Consider the following 20,865-nt stretch of genomic DNA (forward strand, 5'->3'; position numbering starts at 1 on the left):
TTTCACTGATGGCTGAGAGAGGAAATGAGGTCTGAAATCCTTTGAGTTGTAGAGCCTAAGGATTAATTTTGCAGCAGATTGTTTCTACCAGAGTGAGTACCCCTTTTCAAGTAGACTCTGAACAGATAGGGTTTTTTTGTATTAAACATATCAAGACTTTGCTTTCAGCAGGGAAAATGTTGATTTGTACTGGCATCTCGCTTCCCTACTGAAGAAGTTGTTCCATTGCTCAGTTGTGTCTGACTCTGCGACCCCGTGGACTGCAGCACGCCAGGTTTCCCTGTCCATCACCAACTCCTGGAGCTTGCTCAAACTCATGTCCATCGATTCAGTGATGCCATCCAACCATCTCATCCTCTGTCGTCCCCTTCTCCTCCTGCCTTCAATCTTTCCCAACATCAGGGTCTTTTCCAAGGAGTCACTTCTTCGCATCAGGTGGCCAAAGTACAGGAGCTTCAGCTTCAGTCCTTCCAGTGAATATTCAGGACTGATTTCCTTTAGGATGGACTGGCTGGATCTCCTTGCCATCCAAGGGACTCTCAAGAGTCTTCTCCAACACCACAGTTCAAAAGCATCAATTCTTCGGTGCTCAACTTTCTTTGTAGTCCAACTCTCACATCCATACACGACTACTGGAAAAACCATAGCTTTGATTAGACGGACTTTTGTTGGCAAATAATGTCTCTGCTTTTTAATATGCTGTCTTGGTTGGTCATAGCTTTCCTTCCAAGGAGCAAGCATGTTTAAATTCATGGCTGCAGTTACCATCTGCAGTGATTTTGGAGCCCAAGAAAATAGTCTGTCACTCTTTCCACTGTTTCCCCACCTGTTTGCCATGAAATGATGGGACTGGATGCCATGATCTTCGTTTTTTGATTGTATTTTAAGCCAGCTTTTTCACTCTCCTCTTTTACTTTCATCAAGTGGCTCTTTAGTTCCCCTTTGCTTTCTGCCATAAGGGTGGTGTCATCTGTGTATCTGAAGTTAGTGACATTTCTCCTGGCAATCTTGATTCCAGCTTGTGCTTCATCCAGTCTGACATTTTGCATGATGTACTCTGCATGTGTTAAATAAGCAGGGTGATAATATACAGCCTTGATGTACTCCTTGCCCTATTTGGAACCAGTCTGTTGTTCATGTCCGGTTCTAACTGTTGCTTCTTGACCTGCATACAGATTTCTCAGGAGGCAGGAAAGGTGGTCTGGTATTCCCATCTCGAAGAATTTTCCATGGTTTGTTGTGATCTACACAGTCAAAGGCTTTGGCATAATCAATAAAGCAGTAGTAGATGTTTTTCTGGAATTCTCTTGCTTTTTCTGTGATCCAGCAGATGTTGGCAATTTGATCTTTGGTTCCTCTGCCTTTTCTAAATCCAGCTTGAACTAAGTTCACAGTTCATGTACTGTTGAAGCCTGGCTTGGAGAATTTTGAGCATTACTTTACTGGCGTGTGAGATGAGTGCAGTTGTGCAGTAGTTTGAACATTGTTTGGCACTGACCTTCTTTGGGATTGGAATGAAAACTGACCTTTTCCAGTCCTGTGGCCACTGCTGAGTTTTCCAAACTTGCTGGCATATTGAGTGCAGCACTTTCACAGCATCATCTTTTAGGATCTGAAATCCCTCAACTGGAATTCCATCACCTCCACTAGCTTTGTTTGTAGTGATGCTTCCTAAGGCCCACTTGACTTCACATTCCAGGATGTCTGGACTGAAGTGACAGATTATCAGAAGTCAACTTTAAAACCTTGTTCTTTATATAACACATCTTTTATAAATTTGTAGCGGTACAAAGAAATTTTTTTTAACCTTTTTACTTGGCTTTCTGTATGTGGATAAAGCAAAAAAGCTTCAGGATAGTGTTTCCTTTTTAAATGTCAAAATATAGACTTCTTTTTTTTTCATGCAAGGCATTGCCATATCTCACATCTTTGGTGAACAGCGGGTTAAAAGCTTGCTCACTGAGCACAGGCAGGCAGGACACTTCCTTAGGCAACTGTTGAGCTCCTCTGCCAGCTCTTGGCCACCTTCTTTATGGCACTGCTATCAGTCATGAGGATAAGAGGATGATACTATAGTAATAAGCCCTATTATTAGCTATAGCAAATAGCAGAGTGGCCTATTTGAACAATTCACCTTATTCTGTTAGACTACATTACAATAATTTCTAAATAGTAACTATTTTTTTTAAGATTTTTGAAAGATTTAGATTCAGCCTTTAATGTTGCATTAATTTAAAACTGTAGCATTAATTTAAAACTGTACTCATACCATCTCTATCAAGATATCATGTGTTCTGATTGTAGGAATTTCTTACCAAATACGACAACATGGTAGATTGACAAGAGAAGTACTTTTCATACCATACCTAGAAAAACGTGGACAGTGGGAGAGAATGCTTGCTTTCTGGCTAAAAGACATTTTAATCTGTACTGAGAATTACCTCTGAACAAGGATATACTTAAACTGACAGAAAATAAACCATCTGAAGTATCTTTTTCAGAAGACTTTCAACTTATAAACTTTTTAAAACACACTGTCCTTTCAAACAGCTTTTTAGTATGATGTAGATTGATTGCTCATTGCATTGATTGCATGTGTCCATTTGTTGAACTAATGCTTCACAGACCAGAAGATGTACTTAAAAAAAAAAAAAAGAAATTGACATCACAGGGTAGGGAAGACAGGTTTTCCTATTATTATATCTAATGAGAAGGTAAATAGATTTAGAAGCTCTGCATATAACCAATTAAAAGAATGAAAAATGAGAGCTACGTCTTAATGGAATAAATACAACCTCTTAGATTAGATATAAGAATGGAAGTAATTTCATCCCTGTCCAGTGTTTTCCTAAAAAGACCTTATTTCCTTAAAACAGTGTCAGAAGTAGTTCCAAAACCTTGCAAAAAATAGAAAAAATTTGGTGTGGCATCCTTCAGGGGACACAAAGTAAGACTGTGGACACTTTCTAGTCATCTGGTGTCATCTGCTGTCCTGAATCCCTGTGGGTGCTGGGACCATACAGTCATCTTGCTCAGGTGGTCCTGTTTTGTTCCGTATCACTGGCCTGTTCCTGGGTTTGCTTTCCTATCTCTATATGGAGGGTTGTGGACAAAACGGGACGGTTTAGAACACAATGCTGTGGAGAAATGCAGCGCTTAATGGGTCAGAAGGCAGGTCTGTTCCCATCACCTACCTGCCGCTCCTGTTACCTGAGTCAAGTCTCTCTTGCCTCCTTCAGATGATGAGAGTTCACTGGTTGACCCTGATGACATCATGAGGCACCGGGGTGACGACGGGTCAAATTCTGTAGCCACTGAGCCCTGGCTCCGCCCAGGCACCTCAGAAACACTGAAGCAATTCATGGCGGAACAGCTGAGGCAGGAGCAGCAGCAGGGTCCTGGCAAACCAGGTGCTTTCACGTGGCAGGGCCTGTCCACTGCACACGGTTAAAATCAGTCTGTACTGGACCCAGTAGTGCCTTTGAAGCTGAAAGGAATGTGAAACCTGAACCTGAATAATACGTGCTACTTTTGGCCTGTACATGGCAGTTACTCATATTCCATCTGTATATAAGGTATATTTTTTCCATGATGATATATATGATGTATTTATATTATGTACATAAATAAAAAGCCATGGCTATTAATTTATATAATATAGAATTGTATAGAAGTATTTTTGCACAACTTTGCCATAAAGTAGGGTGGTTATGAACTCTTGGAATCAACTACCGTATGTGCATTATTTTAAATTCTGCTTGTAAGAGAAGGTGAATAAAACAAGTGTTAACAGCACTGTGAGAGTACTCTGCTGTGTGTACATCTGCTGCTGTTTTCACTATTCAAAACCATCTTTTCACTTAGCAAATAGACTGGTGATAGCTGTCGCTCTGTAATCAGAATCAGATGTGCTGTTTTCATTTCATTTGTAACTACTGATTCAGTATAAATTATAAGAGTTGTTAGTGATGTTACCCCTGTGAGCCATGCACTTACATGTCACATCTTTCTGCCTCTATTTTTGTGCCAATGAGGGCAGTAAGTTTGCTCTTTATATGATGTAACTACTTCTTGATAAAAATAAATTATTTTTATTACCAGTGTCAGTTTCTTACTTTAACGGGAGTTGAGGTTTCTATATAGAAGTCGAGGAGAGGCAGGAGGACCCCGGGGTCAAGGATGGGGATCCCTTGCCGCATGGCTGAGGACCCTGTTGTGAGTCATCAGCCCTCCTAAACGCTAAGAGGTGCCTTTAAAAAAGGGAAGACTAATTCAAATCCTTGGAAATATTTCTTGTTTAGATTCTAGTAATGAGAGCCGAGAACACGCCTAGGCACTGATGGTATGCTTCTAAGATCAGGTAAGCACACCCTTAAGTGGAAACTTCTCAGATATTTGGAATTTTAGTTGCATATAAATGCCATGTTAATTTTTGTAATGAAATCATTTATGAGAATTTTTTTTCTTATGTCTTCACCTGAAAGTAAGATGAAAGCCTCAGCTGGAGAAAAGTCCTGATTTTATGCCATAAATATTAATACACACAGCCAGGTCCTCTAAAATACCCTGAGACAGGCCAAGATGGCCATGGGGGCTCCTGGCTCTTGCAGCATCCAGTTGGGCTTGCACAGGGCCAGGCCCTGGGGTAACAAATGCAGAGCACTTACAAATGTTCTGCTCAGTGACTGCTGGTGACCTGAGAGATGCAAGGACTAAGACTGAATGCTTTCGGTGTTTTTAACACAACCATCAAAATAAATAGTCTTTACGTGTTCTTTTTCTTTTCAGGTTGTTGTACCACTCAACTCTGAGGACACACACCGCCACCCTGCAAGCTGCCGCAAAGGTAACTTTAGCTCTTTCTCTCAGCGTTTGTTCACATAGTACTGCCCTATTCTGGGTTCATAAATGCACAAAATATTAAACTATGAATAGCCTATAGTTGAGAAAGCAGAATATGGGGGAGGATCAAACGCCAGGAGCTGGAGAGAAAATATCACAACTAAAGGACATTGAATTCACATAGAGCTTTCAATGAGAATATCCTTTGCTTACTTAGTTAGGCTTTTAAGAAAAAAAAAAAAGTCAATGAAACATGGGGCCGTGGATGACATAGGTTTTGATTGCACTGATGAAATAATCCAAAAACTTTATTGACCTATAACCTGATTAGAATATGCCAGATGAGAATCAATATTGTACAGAAAGTTGTACACAATTTTTTACATAAAAAACTTTACATCTGTACCATATACATTTTATCCATCTGAAAAAATTTTCTACATCCACTGTTAATACGGAATGCTTGACAATCTTTTTTTAACCATCAGAGCACAATTCACAGTATGAATACGTTTCCAGTAAATCTAACCTCCCCAAACCATGCCAGATTTGTTATTTTAATATATTCAACATTAAATTCTGTACATAGAGTAAAATCTACATCAAGCCCCACCACCCAAAAGAAAAGAAAAGGAAGTGACAGCAACCGAGATTCATTCTGCAGTGATTCAAGTTTCGGTCCATGAAGGATCATTCTATTTTAATGGCTCATCTTTCAAAGCCCTAAGAGAAGTGTATTACAGGTAGGTACATCAGCAGGGGTATGTTCCACCTTTGTTGGTATTGATCATGACAAGTGTCAGCCACAACAGTTTCTGGGCATGTTAAACCCTCAAAATAACCACCCTGTAAAAAGGGTAAAACCAAATCCCCACAAATAAAAAAGACAAGAAGTTCAACCCAAATGTTTAGTGCATTTGATAAAATATTACAGGTATTTAGCAAATGAATAAGAAAATAAAGAAATAAAACAGTGCAGGAAGAACTCTATAATGTCTTAAGATTTTTATATTACAGACCTGCATCTCTGTACATTTTTCACAGAAGGATCATTACCAGTATCTCAGATAGCCTGAGTGTGCAAAAATCTTCAGAATAAGAATACCATAGTTGCTAAATAACTTTTACCATGAACAATAATTTCTTCTTCTCCCCCCAACCCCCAATTATAAACATTTTATCCTTCAAAATACAGCTCTCCTGAGTTGTACTTCTTGCAGAAGTTCAAATCTTTACATCTAGAGTTCTTTGGGTAAGTTTCACTTCCATACCTGCCAGAAATATGTAGGGCTCTCCCTGCCACTGACAACAGGGAAGGACATGTGAGCATACAAGCTGACACTGTGGGAACAGGTTTTTTGCTTGTGAGCCCAACACGACAAACAGAATCCACCAGGTTACAAAAGGGATGGACGGGAGCACTGCAGGTTCGAACTGAAATGCTAAGCTTCTTAGAAGTAACCTTTAGACACAGCAATCCAGAGAAACCATTTTTCAGGTAGGAAACAGCTCCGGGGTCCTTTTAAAGAACGGAGGGATGTAAACGCCAACAGAAAAATATGAAGTTCCCATCATTGCTTGTTTATTCCAAGTTCCTGTTCAGGTGGTTGTGATATCTGAAAAACTACTCCAATTCTCAGAAAAAATCTTCTAAGAACAGCACGAAGTTCAGGAATCAAGTCAAATTGCATAATTTCACATAAGAGAGGGTAGTAGAATGATGCATGAGCTTTAAACTGGGGGGAAATGAATTCTGTTAGTAATGCTCTCATTGCAAACCACAGAACCTCAAAGTGCCTTTAGAAGGAACCCGCTTGGGGACAGTGCCCTGAGAGTGAAGACAGGAGACGCATCTGCGTAGAGCAGTGATTATTGATCATGCGCCTGAATGACTGAGATGTATTCAGAACTTAATACGTACAAGAGTCACTTAGTTATCCATCCTTATTTTGGAAAACATTTTTCATTACATTTCCTTGACAAACTTAGGACAAACATTTAGTATTTATCATTGTTTTCCCTCGGATAATAAGCAAAAGTAAGAAGCCAAGCAAGAATCACAGTTTTTATAAGCTATGGGTTACTGAAACTATTCTGTCTGGTAAACAGAGTTGTCTCTAAAACTTCAAATTCTAATATTGTAATATAAAATATGAGGGCTCCATGCATTCTATTATATTTTTGTTGTAGTTTAATCTCTCAATACTAGCTGTCTGCCTGTTTTCTCTCCTTGTCTGTTCTCCCACCTCATAAGGTATGAGGGAGCGGTGTGACACACTGGTAAGAAGGCAAAGTGTGGGACAAGGCAGATGGATTGGAGGTCCTTCTCGTCCACTTGGCTGTTGGTTGCCAGAAGGTACTTCTCCAAGCTCTACCTGGCCCAGGTCAGAGTGGCACACACATGGGCACAGAGCGGCATTACATGGCATCTGTGGGGCCCACAGTGTCAGCCACCAGATTAGGTATTTTTAAACCTTTTTAGGGATCACAGGAACCCCCGTTTCCATTTATGTGGGCTGTACGTTGGTACATTTTTTAACAAGTAAAATGTGTGTTTCTGAAAAGTCTAAATGGTATATACATCTATACATTATACATCTGATCTTTGTTTTCTACTGGTTAAAATTCTTAAATGAGTTTACGGCCCATTCCCACAGAATCAGTCCCTCTGCCAGAGGAACAACAGGAGCCTGTTGCCCCAATGCAACCATGATCGTGGCCACGCCTGGCAGCTGTCCTGGATGTGACAGGAGAGACTCCCGGGGTTGGGATGGGAGCCGCAGCGCACCCACCAGCCGCAGTTGGGTGGGGGAACTGTCCCAGCGGATTCTGATTCCTCCCCTAGTGCAGCCCTACAGGATCACTCACTGGAGAAGAGTGGGGTGGGGAGGGCCTCCACCCCCACCTCCCACTCGGGCATGTGCCCCTCAGGCTGGGGATGCTGGTAGACAAGGTGCCTGGTACTCACCCTATTATCGCTGATCTTCAGGACTTTAGTCAGAAATAAGAGCAGTAAGTTAGTCCAGGCTTCCCGATGACTTTCCGACGTTAGAGTAAGAAAGTAACTGAGCGCTTCGCTGCAGACACTGAAATGGAAAAGGTTCCCCATCACGCTTGCTGGTGGTGCACCTGCTGGCCTGACATCACCACGCAGGAACAACTGAGGCCAGGAGGACAGTGAACGGTAACTAACATCAACTGGAGCCTATCGGGAAACCCACATTTTCTTCCCTTTGGAAGTTCTCTTATAAGCTAAACCGCCATGGAGAGCACAAGCATGGGATTGGTGTCGAGACTGCAGCTGAAACCCGGGGTGGCCCTTCCCCTCCTGCACTGTGACCTCGATGCTTTGGGGCCTTAACAGCCTCATCAAGAACTGGGGAAACGGCCCAGGTGACTGCCAGAAATTCTAAAATGAAATTAGTTGGTTTCTGAGAAAATCTATTCTCTCAAGAAGACAAAAGAATACAAGGTAAAAGACTGTATTCTTTCTGAAAGGACAAAATCTTAAGTTGTCACGGAGTAAAAATGGAATGCAAACAAAACTAAAACACCAACAGGAACTCCACATACTTTTTCAAACTAAATGTCAGCAGGAATGTTTTTCATTTTCAAAAATGGATCAGTTTCTAAAAACAAATCTATTGATGACATGGAAAAGAGCCTAAAAATTAAGACCTAGCACTTCCTCCTTTGTCCTGTAACAGCAAAAATAGACAATTTGCTTATATCTCAACAACTCTGCGGAAGCTCACTTGTCTATAAGACTGTGTTAGCTTTTACAATCTCTTCCTCAGGCCCCACGTAATCTGCCCAGCTGCGGACTCCCCAGGCACGGTGCGGCCCTCCGCACACTGTGCTGAGCAGCCACATGGGCCAAAGCCCCGAGTCTTACTTTAAGAGCCTCTGCTGGACCTCCTCCCAGGCGCTGGCCCGGCTCTCATCCGTGTACATCCGGAAGAGAATGCGCAGCCCGCAGGCCAGACTGCTCGTCTCCTGCTTCAGAAGGTTGGGCTTGGATTTGCCCTTGAAGCCTGCAGAGGGGAAGTCAGAGTTAACAGGAGGGGAGCATCTAGTGAAGGTGCACAGCCTGCGTGGAACGCACAACGGCCAAAGGTCAGCAGCCTGCAGGCCCAGGGAAGTGAGGAGCCCAGGGCCCTTGGCAGGAACAGTCTCAGCTGAACAGTGGCCACAACTTGGGTTGAATCAAGGGGAAAAAGTTAAGTACCATCTATTTACAGAAGCAAGGCTGTACAAGAAGGGAGAGAATGAACAGAGCCTGGGTGGGTTTAATGAGGCTGTAAAGAGACAACATGGATGAAAGAAAATTCCTAAGTGTACAGCACTCAGCACTCTTGTCAGAGGACTTTTCTGTTCAAGGAACAGCAGCGTTCTCCTTTTTTATGCATATTCTTCAGCCTCTCACTCAGCACTGTTCTGCACCTAACTGGCCCCAAGTAACTTATTTCTTAAAAAAATAACACTGTCAGTAAAATTGTTAAAAAGCTTGCTTCTTAAGTTTTCCAACTTGTTCAAAAACAAATCTCCCTCCCTCTTATGTTCTGGCCACACCCTGGGGAATAGGCACTCAATACAGATGCCTTCATGCCTGGGACCCTCCCACTTTTTCTCAGTTCTAGTAAGCAGATGGTATCGATAGGAAGGCCCAGGCTGAGCACAGAAAGTGAAAAACAATGTGAAAACCAGTTAACAGCGTGATTAAACACGGGAGACTCATCCACCCAGGCAGTTATTCGGCATTTTCTAGGCCGGAGAAAGACCCGTTGATGGACTGTTTGCCAACAGCTGGTGAGGACTCAACGTTCACGCTGTGAGTCCCCTTGTGTGACCCCGCCGCTTGCCTGCTAAGGGCACGGCCTGCACAGCATGGCTTACCCGCCTTCCACAGAGCTGTCCTCTGTTCGTTGTTGGAGTTGAAAGCTTTTGCAAATCTGTGTGACTCTAACAAGCAGTCCAGTAGCTTGAAGAGTTGTTGTGATGTTAAAAAGCGATACATTCCTTGGTCTTGAGTGTCCACTCGAACATCAAAGTCCACAGCGTCTCTCTTTGGAAAACAAACCACCATAGCACAGGCACCCACAGTCACATAACCAAAGACCACTTCTATGAGCAAGCCATAGAACTTAATCTGTCTCAACAGTAAAAGACCACCTTCTCTTATTAAATCTCCAGAATCTTTATTCCTTGCACCCTTCTCACTGAGCACCATCCCCAATATCTGTGGCTCCCTGCCCACAACTCGACCCCAGAGCTCTGCCCCAGGAGACCCTCAGCCTCTGCCCCCTTCACGTTCCTCGCCCTGCTTAGGTCCTCACTTCTGTTAACCAGTTTGAGGCTGTGGACTGTAATCATAAATATCCTTGTGCATAACCTACCCCTCACCCCTTTAGCAACTAGCTGGCAAAGCCCCTACTCCGCAATGGATGAAGGATCACTTGCCCTAGTACAGCTGACTGCAGCCTTCTCAGTACAGCTTCCTCACGGAGCTGCAAGGCAGCACTGGCTCATGGCTCCTCCTGGCTCCCTGGTTCTTGCCTCCAAGCTCTTCACCCGCTGCTTCATTGTGAGCTCTCAACCACCAGGCCCCAGGCTCAATCCCGAAACCCCTCCCTGCTGTGCCTGCACTCAGCCTTGGCCGTGTCCTCAGTCCCATGGTCTGGGCTGACAGCCGTGGGGTGATGATGGCCCCCAAATAGCCCCTTTCGCTTCGCCTCTGCTCAGAAGCCCAGACAGCAGAGTTGACCCCCTGCACCCACTCACCTGCGCCGCGGCTAAGTTTTCCGCGTCCTCCTTCCTACTTGTGGCAGGGAAGAACACGATGTTGTCGATAGTCTGGATGAGTTCCAGCTGCACAACACATTTAATCAACAGGGCGGCAAACAATTTTTGTTCTGGAAATTCTGTGAGGAAACCCACCCCAATGCACATGCAAACAAAAATTATTTTGAATCCTTTATAATTTCTGTGACATTACAATGCTAAGGAAACATTAACATGTATGAAGGTAACTTGCACACATCACATTGAAGGACAGCCTGCTTCTGCACATGAGCACTCAGTAAAAGCTGCATTTAATCAGTATTTAGAAAAGCCTTAGAAAATTCACTTCTTCAGTAAACAAAACTATTCAAAATAACTGAACAGTGAATACATTCAAGAAGGTGCCAGGACAAATTTTAAAGTAATATTTAGGTTATTCCTGAATAAAATTTATCAAATGGATTAAAAGCTACAGTTTCAATAGCATTTGCTACAAACCCAAGTTTGACCTTTGACTACAGGTAATATAAATTGACTATGCCAAAGCCTTAGACTGTGTGGATCACAAGAAACTGTGGAAAATCCTGAAAGAGATGGGAATACCAGACTACCTGACCTGCCTCTTGAGAAACCTATATGCAGGTCAGGAAGCAACAGTTAGAACTGGACATGGAACAACAGACTGGTTCCAAATAGGAAAAGGAGTACGTCAAGGCTGTATATTGTCACCCTGCTTATTAACTTCTATGCAGAGTACATCATGAGAAACGCTGGGCTGGAAGAAGCACAAGCTGGAATCAAGATTGCCGGGAGAAATAACCATAACCTCAGATATGCAGATGACACCACCCTTACGGCAGAAAGTGAAGAACTAAAAAGCCTCTTGATGAAAGTGAAAGGAGAGTGAAAAAGTTGGCTTAAAGCTCAACGTTCAGAAAACGAAGATCATGGCATCTGGTCCCATCACTTCATGGGAAATAGATGGGGAAACAGTGGAAACTGTCAGACTTTATTTTTGGGGGCTCCAAAAGCACTGCAGATGGTAATTGCAGCCATGAAATTGAAAGACATTTACTCCTTGGAAGGAAAGTTACGACCAACCTAGATAACATATTGAAAAGCAGAGACATTACTTTGCCAGCAAAGGTCCGTCTAGTCAAGGCTATGGTTTTTCCAGTGGTCATGTATGGATGTGAGAGCTGGACTGTGAAGAAAGCTGAGTGCCGAAGAACTGATGCTTTTGAACTGTGTGGTGTTGGAGAAGACTCTTGTGAGTCCCTTGGACTGCAAGGAGATCCAACCAGTCCATTCTGAAGGAGATCAGTCCTGGGTGTTCTTTGGAAGGACTGATGCTTAAGCTGAAACTCCAGTACTTTGGCCACCTCATGCGAAGAGTTGACTCATTGGAAAAGACTGATGCTAGGAGGTATTGGGGGCAGGAGGAGGAGGGGACGACAGAGGATGAGATGGCTGGATGGCATCACCGACTCGATGGACGTGAGTTTGAGTAAACTCCGGGAGTTGGTGATGGACAGGGAGGCCTGGCATGCTGGGATTCATGGGGTCGCAGAGTCGGACACAACTCAGCAACTGAACTGAATATAAAAAAGCCAGAAGAAAACAACAGGAGCTAGATCTGTGAGGCAGGGAGTGAGGGGCTAGAACTGTGACCAACTGGAAGACATGGAGGGTCAACCAGAGTACATGCTTTATTTGGATCCAGGTTGGTGGGTGCATCTGAAATGGCCTCCTGTTTCTAAAGCATAAGCCCAGAAGCCCATGCAGTCATGCCTAGTGCAGGACTATAAGAGCAACCACCCTGGAGGTGACCAGTGCTCAGACATGGCGTGGGGTGGAACACGGCTGCCTTCCTCTGGCCTGAACCACTGTGCTTCGAAGGGCCATTTCTATAAGGACACACAGACTCATGGAAGGAAGGACTTTCCATCTCCATGGCGTCAGGTGAGCAGATGTAGAAACCCAAGTTTAGGAAAGACAACTCAGCTACTGAGATGCTCAAGAGCCAGCAGCAGTGACCCAGCCAAGGTCAGTTCTCCGGGAAGCCTTCCAGGAGCTGGATGGTCGTCCCTGGTGCGGTGGGGTCAGGGAGGCCCGTACACTGGCCTCAGGACATCAACTCCAGCACTGGACACCTTGACAACCATTCAGATTTTCTCTACTTTGCCTTTATCACAAACTCCCTTTTCTGGCACCAGTTTCTAGAATTTAGTTTTTTCGGCCACACCTGCAACTTGCAGGGTCTTAGCTCTCTGAACCTGCGCCATGGCAGCGAGAGCCCTGAGTCCTCACCACTTGGACCTGCCAGGGAATCCCCCAATTTCCAGAAGTTAATTCAGGTTTTAGGAATTTGGGGTAGATAGCCAAACAACTTACTTAAATTTATTCTCTATTAGGTCACGATGGCTCCTTTCCAGATTTCAGAAATGTTGCTGTACTGAACATTCAGTTCTTTGTATTAGGTCTCAAGTCAAAAAATGTAATAAACCAAAGACACCCCCCCAAGTCCAAGTTGTCCTTTCCTAGCCCTCCCTCATCCAAGTCGTAACTACACTCTCAGGTTTCTGGGGCAGGACATGCTGGCCACACCCCAGACTTGGGGAGACTGAGGCTGAGGAGACGTGTTCTCACCAGCCACCACGTCTGTGTGGGCATTCAGAGCTGTCGCAGGTGAGGAGCTGGACTCAGCCTCACCAGCAGGGACCAGCAGTGTGTCTGGGGGACAATTTCTATCTGAACAAGTTTGCTTCACAAACTCATGTTAAGGACCATTTCACTGGGGCAGCACCAGCTTCTGAGAGTGAAGGAGGACCGGAGCAGCTGCAATCTTTGCTCCTCTGAGCCACCTCCTTGGGCACCACCACCCCGTCCCCTGCATGGAGGGCTCTTGGGGGACACAGGAGCTCTTCCTAAAGGACTGCGAGGGGGTGGCGGGAGGAAGGAAACATGAGCCCTCAGATCAGGGGGGCAGGGGGCAGCACTCTCCACTCCAGTTCAAGGCCTGTGCCCAGATCAGCTCAGTGAAAACTTGCAACTACGTCTTTCCCTTCCAAGGTCCAGTCCTGGGGTTGAGAGAGAGCAAAGCCATGTACTGTGGCATTTTCCAGGGTAGACCGAAGCTGGTATGGATTCTAACAGCTGTGCTCCAGAAAACAGGAATGATAAACGAAAATGGACAACTCACCACCACCTATCTCCCTTCTAAGAAGCGAGACACGGTAACTGAAGCTAGAGGCTCCTTTCCAGGAGGCACAAAATCTGTCTTCCCTCAACAACAAGTATAAATACTGAGGGTTAATAAAAATACCCTGAAAACAATAAACTGAAAATGGATCAATTCCTTAAATGTAAGAGCTATAAGTATAAAATTCTTGGAAGACAACACTAGGGAAGATCTCCCTGACCTTAGTTTGGGCTGCGGTTGGTTCCTAACCATGACACCAGACATGTGAGCAACAGCAAGACAAACTGAACTTCAGCAAAATAAGAACTTTCGTGCAATCAGAGCATATCATCAGAAGTGAAAAGATGACCTACAGAATGGGAGAAAATAAACCCCTGCAAATCATGTATGTGATATGGGGATAGTGTCCAGAGTATGTGAGAAACTCCTACAACTCAACACCAACCAACCCAATTAAAAATTAGCAAAGGACACGAGTAAGTATTTCTCCAAAAATGATTACAAATGGCCAAAAAGCACGTGAAAAAATACTCAACATCATTAATCAATTGGGAAATGCAGAGTAAAACCACAATGAGACTACATTTTATACCCACTAGGATGGCTATTATTAAGGAGAGAAAAAGAAGACTGAAATGTTTGTGAGGATGTGGAAAAAATGGAATTGCCGGTGGGAATATAAAATCATGCAGCCACTGTGGAACACATTTCCTGTCTTCCTCCAGGAAGGAGGCTGTCTTTTCTCAGTGTTGTTAACTTTTGTTCAGTAAATGAAATTGAACCAATTTAGTGAAAAACAAGGGAGTCCTCCTCCTTTGTGAAAAGAACTAAAGGTGAGGGGAGGTGCAGAGGAGCACCGGGAGTGGGCGGGGGGGGGGGGGGTTGGCCAGGAGAGTGCTCCTTGGACGCCCTGGCTGCTACCTCCCCTCTTGCTGAGGACAGAGGAAGACCCTTCTTCTGCAGGAAGAATACCCACGTGCTTGTAACAGACATCAGCTGAGAGCGCTGTAGGAAAAAAATGAGCCTTGCAGGTGTCAGCAGAGTCCTGACCACCTGCGAGACAGCCTCTATCAGGGATGTCCAAGCTGCGGCAAACTCAATAATAAAGTGACCGCATAACCAACTACAGTACGTGTGTGTGAGTAAAAGCAAACTTTCATTTATAAAGTCTTGCATACACAAAACAAAATACATAACTGATTAAGACAAATAACTCACTTGCTGTGGGTTTAATTTTGCTGATTTCTTCATTCACAGTAGAGACAGAAGCCAACGGAGCTTGCTGTCTATTATCTGCCGATCTTGGTTGAATAGAATCATGAATATCTACAGATTTCTGTGATATTGTATCCTAGTAAAAAAAAAATTCATTTTAAGTACAACAAATAAAGCTTAATGATGAAAACAGTTTCTATTACGTTGTCTTTAAAAAAGTAATTTACATTGTGTCCCTACGAAAATGACACTGCACACACTGCAATAATGGACATAATGGGAAATTATTTAATATCACTACACACAGATAAGAGCTGGCAATCTTTTAAAGAAAAGCTTACTTCCTGACCCTCACTGAGATAAGGCCTGACACCACTCAAGGGCAACAGATAAAAACGCTAAGCTTCACTGTGTGGCAAAACTTGTCAGCAACATCCATGAACTGTCGTGAAATCCAGACAGAACGTACGTAGTGGGTGCGGTCTGTGCACACTCGGTGCAGGCTGAGCCCAGGAACGCTCTGTAAATGAAGGGTGTCCTGTCACCCCAGACCAGCATCCAGAAAGGGCAGTGAGGTGGCCGACAAGGAAACTGGCCCTGCAGAGAAGCTGACAGGTCCACAGAACCACACCAGAGTCCAGTTCCAGCTACGTGTAACCTTGGGAAATCCAGGGATCTAGTTCTAAGCTGAGGTTTTCTGGTCTGAAAATGAGCAGGTTGTGGAGGATTTGGTAGTAAATGCAAGGCACCTGCAGTGTCAGACGGTCTGTGGGGGCTGACATGACTACTCTGGCAGCTCCACCTGGTTCCAGCATGAGGCCAGAAGCAGAGCCAGGGCAGCTGCAGGTCTCAGAGCCAAGGAAGAGACTGTGAAAATCACTGCCGGCTTCCACAAGGGACCCTTTTAATTTCTTTCAGTTTTCACTTTTGGAATGAGAATCTGTACCCATGCTTGCCCACCACTGTATTTTGCAAGGGGGTCATTTATTTTACAGGTTCACAGATCCACAGAGAAATTTTGCTCCGAAACAGACCATGTGCCTGATCTAGATGACTTAGAGGACAAGATCTGGAACTTCTGATACGATCATATTTACATGAGATTTTGGACTTAGTGCTGATGCTACAATAAATTGAGACTTTGGGAATGTTGGGATGGGATAATGTCTTAGCCCAGAAGACAGACATGAATTTGGGGGCACCAGAGGGTAGACTGCAGAGGGTTAAATAGTGGCCCCAAAAAGCTAAGTCCAAGTCCTAACCTTTGGTACTTATGAAGACTACATGGAAATAGGGTCTTCAGAGTTAAGGAACTTTGAGGTCATTCTGAATTTAGGGTGGGCCCTAAATCGAATGACTAGTGTCCCTAAAAGAGAGATCTGATACACAGATCTGACTTTACACAGCTACACAGAGCTGGAGGCTGTGAATGGAGTGTGTGTGCACAAGCCAAGGAACGGCAGGGGATGTCAGCAGCCAGCAGAAGCTAGAGGCAGCAAACCCGGGGAAGGAGTGTGGTCCTGCCGACGCCTTCAGTTTGGACCTCTGGGCCCCAGAACTGTGAGAGAATCAACTGCTGCTGCTTTAAGCTGCTAAGTTTATTAGTAATTTGTGACCACACACCCAGGAAACAAATATGCAGGATGAGGGTCTGCTGGAATTCTTTACACTGCTTTTCCAACTTTTCTCTAAGGTACAATTCTTATCAAAATTTGATGTTTAAATGATACCCAATAACATCTTCAGCCTGGCATGTACACCCTTATGTAAACTGGTATCATGCAGGCACTTGAGAAATCATGTTAATCTTCGTCTCAGAACCATCTATATTTTCCACCATCTTTCTAAAGGAGCTGGGCCCCTATTAAAGGATCTGCCCCATGGTAAAATTTCTTATCATGAATAGTTCAATGATTTAAAGTAAGCTTGATTTATTTAAACTTACCAACTGGTTTTCACTCACAGGAGATGGGGTGGGGGGAGCAGTTTCTCCAGAAATGGGACGCCAGGTCAAGAGCCTTTGAAATACCAAAACCATACCAATCACTGAGAGCGTGAGACGTGCCACAGCCAACACACTTTGAAATAAAATAAGCTGGGGAAGTTCAAGTTGTCCTACAAATGATTCAGGTGCCATCAACTGTCAGGCAGCAGGACTATGTCTTAGTTTCCCCACTAGTAAAAACTCACCTACGATTCAATTCCAAATTTATCCCTCGGAAAAGGATGACAAATAACTACGAAATAGTGTTTACAAATAAAGTTTCCTTAGACTATTCACAGTAAAATAAATGCTGAGATTTTAAGAAAATTCAGAACCACTGCTTGGTTTAATCTGCATGAATAAAATGTGACCCAAATAAAAGCACTTCATTGTGACCCAAATTTAGATGATGAGACTAAAGGTTCTGGTTTATAAAACAATTCATATATTTGTTATGGTTTACAGGAGTTTGGTCTGTAATAAACACAAATTCATAGAACACTGAGATATCTGACAAAGCATTTGTTATGAGAAATCACTAGTTACTATCAAATCTTTTATGTCCATCATTCAATACAAAGTAGTATAAAATCTTACGCATGTGGGATTGTGGTTTTGAAGATGTCCAGTGTGCAGTTGCAGGTTTTATCCCAGATTTCTAGTGTAAATTTTTCACCATTCAGAATAACAACATTCTCTAAGCAGTTTGTACCAGATCGTGCCAACTGCTCATTGTCTGGAAAAGAAAAGAGCAATTCATTTGTGTATCACCAGGGTCACATTTAACACTGTGTCATTTATCGGGACAGACCTACCTTGCTGCACACACCAGTAGAGCTGGGCAAAAATGTCATCCAAAAGGACATCACTGAGCACTTCTAAATACTGGGTGAACACATCACAGATCGCATAGAGCGCATGATTACATGTTGTCGTCATCCACTCGGCTTTCTACAAGGGAGACAGTAATCACACGAAGGTCAGGCCACCCATTAGTTACAAAGAAAATGCTTGCATATTTAAAATAAGACTGTCCATGTTCCTTTCAGAGTGCTTAACTCCCTCTAGAATATACTCACCTCAACTTCATATCTGATACCTATTTCTCATAATCTCATAAATCTATGCATAGAATAACTATTTTCTGCACTGTTTTGATTATAAAAAACCATCACTGCATTGTCCTGTTATTAGTGTCTGCTACTTAAAAGTCATAGCATTAATTGCAACAGTTGGTCTTGCTTCAGAATATGACAGAACATGGGAAAAAAAATAAGAGGAAGGAAATGATAAGAATTTTTCAAGTGGGGTTAGCATAGGTTTAAAATAAAACTGGTGTAAGTAATTTATTTTTCTCAAATGGACTAATCTGATTCATTCACTCATGGTTTTATGCCCCTGAATAAACATGTCTACTTAATAACATGTTTTAAGTAAGAGCCTACCTATAGATCTAAAGTAAAATCTGCAGGTCAGAGAGGCCCCCAAATTTGCATTTAACACACTATATGGAACGAAACACAAAGACTTGATCTTCTCTCCCCACAAACACTGAAACACATTCTGTAACTGGTTTGTAATAAAAGACCTAATTAAACTTAAAAGCTTTTGCACAGCAAAGGAAACAAAAAACACCCTCAGAATGGGAGAAAATATATGCAAAAGAAGCAGCTGACAATGGACTGGTGGTGGTTTAGTCGCTAAGTCATGTGCGACTCTTGTGACCCCATGGACTGTAGCCCACCAGGATCCTCTGTCCATGGGATTTTCCAGGCAAGAATACTGGAGTGGATTGCCATTTCCTTCTCCAGGGGATTGTCCCGATTCAGGAATTGAACCCAGGTCTCCTGCACTGCAGGCAGATTCTTTACTGACTGAGCTATGAGGGAAGCCTGACAAGGGATTAATTTCCAAAATATACAAACAGCTCATGCAGCTCAATATCAGAAAACAAATTAAAAAATTGACAGAGATCTAAAGAGACATTTCTCCAAAGAAGACATACAGATGGCCAAAAAGCACATTAAAAGATTCTCAACATCATTAGTTATCAGAGAAATGCAAATCAAAACTATCATGAAGTATCACTTCAGACCGGTCAGAATGGCCATCATCAAAAAAATCTACAAATTATAAATGCGGAGAAGGTGTGGAGAAAAGGAGACACGCTTACATAGCTGGTGGGAATGTAAATTGGTGCGTCACTATGGAGAAGAGTATGGCAGTTCCTTAAAAACTAAAAATAGAGCTACGGCTACCAGCTGCTGCTGCTGCTAAGTCGCTTCAGTCATGTCTGACTCTGTGCGATCCCACAGATAGCAGCCCACCAGGCTCCCCCATCCCTGGGATTTTCCAGGCAAGAATGCTGGAGTGGGTTGCCACTGCCTTCTCCAATGCATGAAAGTGAAAAGTGAAAGTGAAGTCACTCAGTCATGTCCAACTCGGTGTGACCCCATAGATGGCAGCCCACCAGGCTCCTCTGTCCATGGGATTTTCCAGGCAGAGTACTGGAGGATCCAGCAATCCCATTCCTGGACATATATCTGGAAAAAAACATGATCCGAAATGATACATGTACCCTGATGTTCACTGCAGCTCCGTTTACAATAGCCAAGACACGGAAGCAACCTAGATGTCCATCAGCAGGGGAGTGGATAAAGACAATGTGGTGCGTATGTGTATCAGCCATAAAAAGGAATGAAAGAATGTCATTTGCAGGAACATGGAAGGACCTGGAGACTGTTGTATTGAGGAAAGTCAGAGAAAGAAAAATACCATACAGTATCACTTACATGTGGAATCTAAAAAAAAGGGTACAAGTGAATTTATCTACAAAAACAGATACAGAGGTACAGACGCAGAAAACAAACTTATGGTTACCAGGGAGTTGGGAGTTGGGTAGGGAGAGGGATAAATTGGGAGATTGGGATTGATATATATATACTACTATGTATGAAGTAGATAACTAATGTTCTACTGAACATTACAGGAACTCTATTTAATACTCTGTAATGGTCTATGGTTTTTCCAGTGGTCACGTATGAATGTGAGAGTTGGACTGTGAAGAAAGCTGAGTGCCGAAGAATTGATGCTTTTGAACTGTGGTGTTGGAGAAGACTCCTGAGAGTCCCTTGGAATGCAAGGAAATCCAACCAGTCCATTCTAAAGGAGATCAGTCCTGGGTGTTCTTTGGGAGGAATGATGCTAAAGCTGAAACTCCAGTACTTTGGCCACCTCATGTGACGAGTTGACTCATTGGAAAAGACTGATGCTGGGAGGGATTGGGGGCAGGAGGAGAAGGGGACGACAGAGGATGAGATGGCTGGATGGCATCACCGACTCGATGGACATGAGTTTGAGTAAACTCCTGGAGTTGGTGATGGATAGGGAGGCCTGGAGTGCTGCAATTCATAGGGTCGCAAAGAGTCGGACACAACTGAGCGACTAAACTGAACTGAATGGTCTATACGGGAAAGGAATCACAGTGAGTAGACAGATGTATAAATGAATCACTGCTGTAAAGCAGAAACTAACACACTATTGTAAATCAGCCATACTCAAAAATTAAAAACATTAAAAGAGTGAAATAAATAAACTTACCATGTATTCTTTATTCAATTTAGAATAATAAGTCACTATGAATACTAAATAGAACTACTGATGTTTTAGCTGTGACAGTATTAAAATGAGGAAAAGATACTGAAAGTTCCACAAAAATACTGAAAACCTTAACTCACTTCTATGGTCAAAACTGCATTGTTTTGACGACAGAAAACACGCTACAAAGATACACTACTATGTCATAATGCCTTAAAGAAGAAATCTCTAGGATTTTTCTTCT

The 20,865-nt window shown here is 43.2% G+C and overlaps 2 protein-coding genes and 1 long non-coding RNA gene across 53 annotated transcripts in view; 2 read left to right on the forward strand and 1 right to left on the reverse strand.

Moving 5' to 3' along the window:
• CSPP1 (centrosome and spindle pole associated protein 1) overlaps nt 1-4,100 on the forward strand; it is a 115,712-nt gene extending 111,612 nt beyond the window's left edge. For all 50 annotated transcript variants that reach the window (XM_069600144.1, XM_069600159.1, XM_069600179.1 and 47 more), the window contains one exon: nt 3,240-4,100. In XM_069600144.1, the coding sequence (XP_069456245.1) occupies nt 3,240-3,451 (212 nt within the window). In that variant the 3' untranslated portion in view covers nt 3,452-4,100. The remainder of the gene's footprint in view (nt 1-3,239) is intronic.
• Nucleotides 4,101-4,299: 199 nt separating this feature from the next.
• On the forward strand, nt 4,300-20,619 carry LOC138445816 (uncharacterized). The gene is made up of 3 exons (XR_011259005.1): nt 4,300-4,360; nt 4,789-4,846; nt 20,056-20,619. It is a non-coding gene; the product is annotated as an uncharacterized lncRNA (long non-coding RNA).
• The window catches only part of ARFGEF1 (ARF guanine nucleotide exchange factor 1), a 131,762-nt gene continuing 116,014 nt past the window's right edge, over nt 5,118-20,865 (reverse strand). The window contains exons 31-39 of one of the 2 annotated variants that reach the window (XR_011259004.1): nt 17,840-17,975; nt 17,622-17,760; nt 16,986-17,058; nt 15,044-15,176; nt 10,624-10,710; nt 9,739-9,907; nt 8,738-8,876; nt 7,811-7,928; nt 5,118-6,578 (exon numbers count right to left, since the gene is read on the reverse strand). Coding sequence is in view for 1 of the 2 variants with exons in the window: in XM_069600139.1 (XP_069456240.1) it covers nt 6,414-6,578; nt 7,811-7,928; nt 8,738-8,876; nt 9,739-9,907; nt 10,624-10,763; nt 15,044-15,176; nt 16,986-17,058; nt 17,622-17,760; nt 17,840-17,975 (1,212 nt within the window). In the remaining variant the exon portion in view is untranslated. Of the gene's footprint in view, nt 6,579-7,810; nt 7,929-8,737; nt 8,877-9,738; nt 9,908-10,623; nt 10,764-15,043; nt 15,177-16,985; nt 17,059-17,621; nt 17,761-17,839; nt 17,976-20,865 lie in introns of both variants that reach the window. The other variant, XM_069600139.1, reaches the window with a different exon arrangement.

Source organism: Ovis canadensis, chromosome 9 (genome assembly GCF_042477335.2).
Source record: "Ovis canadensis isolate MfBH-ARS-UI-01 breed Bighorn chromosome 9, ARS-UI_OviCan_v2, whole genome shotgun sequence".
Classification (NCBI taxonomy): domain Eukaryota; kingdom Metazoa; phylum Chordata; class Mammalia; order Artiodactyla; family Bovidae; genus Ovis; species Ovis canadensis.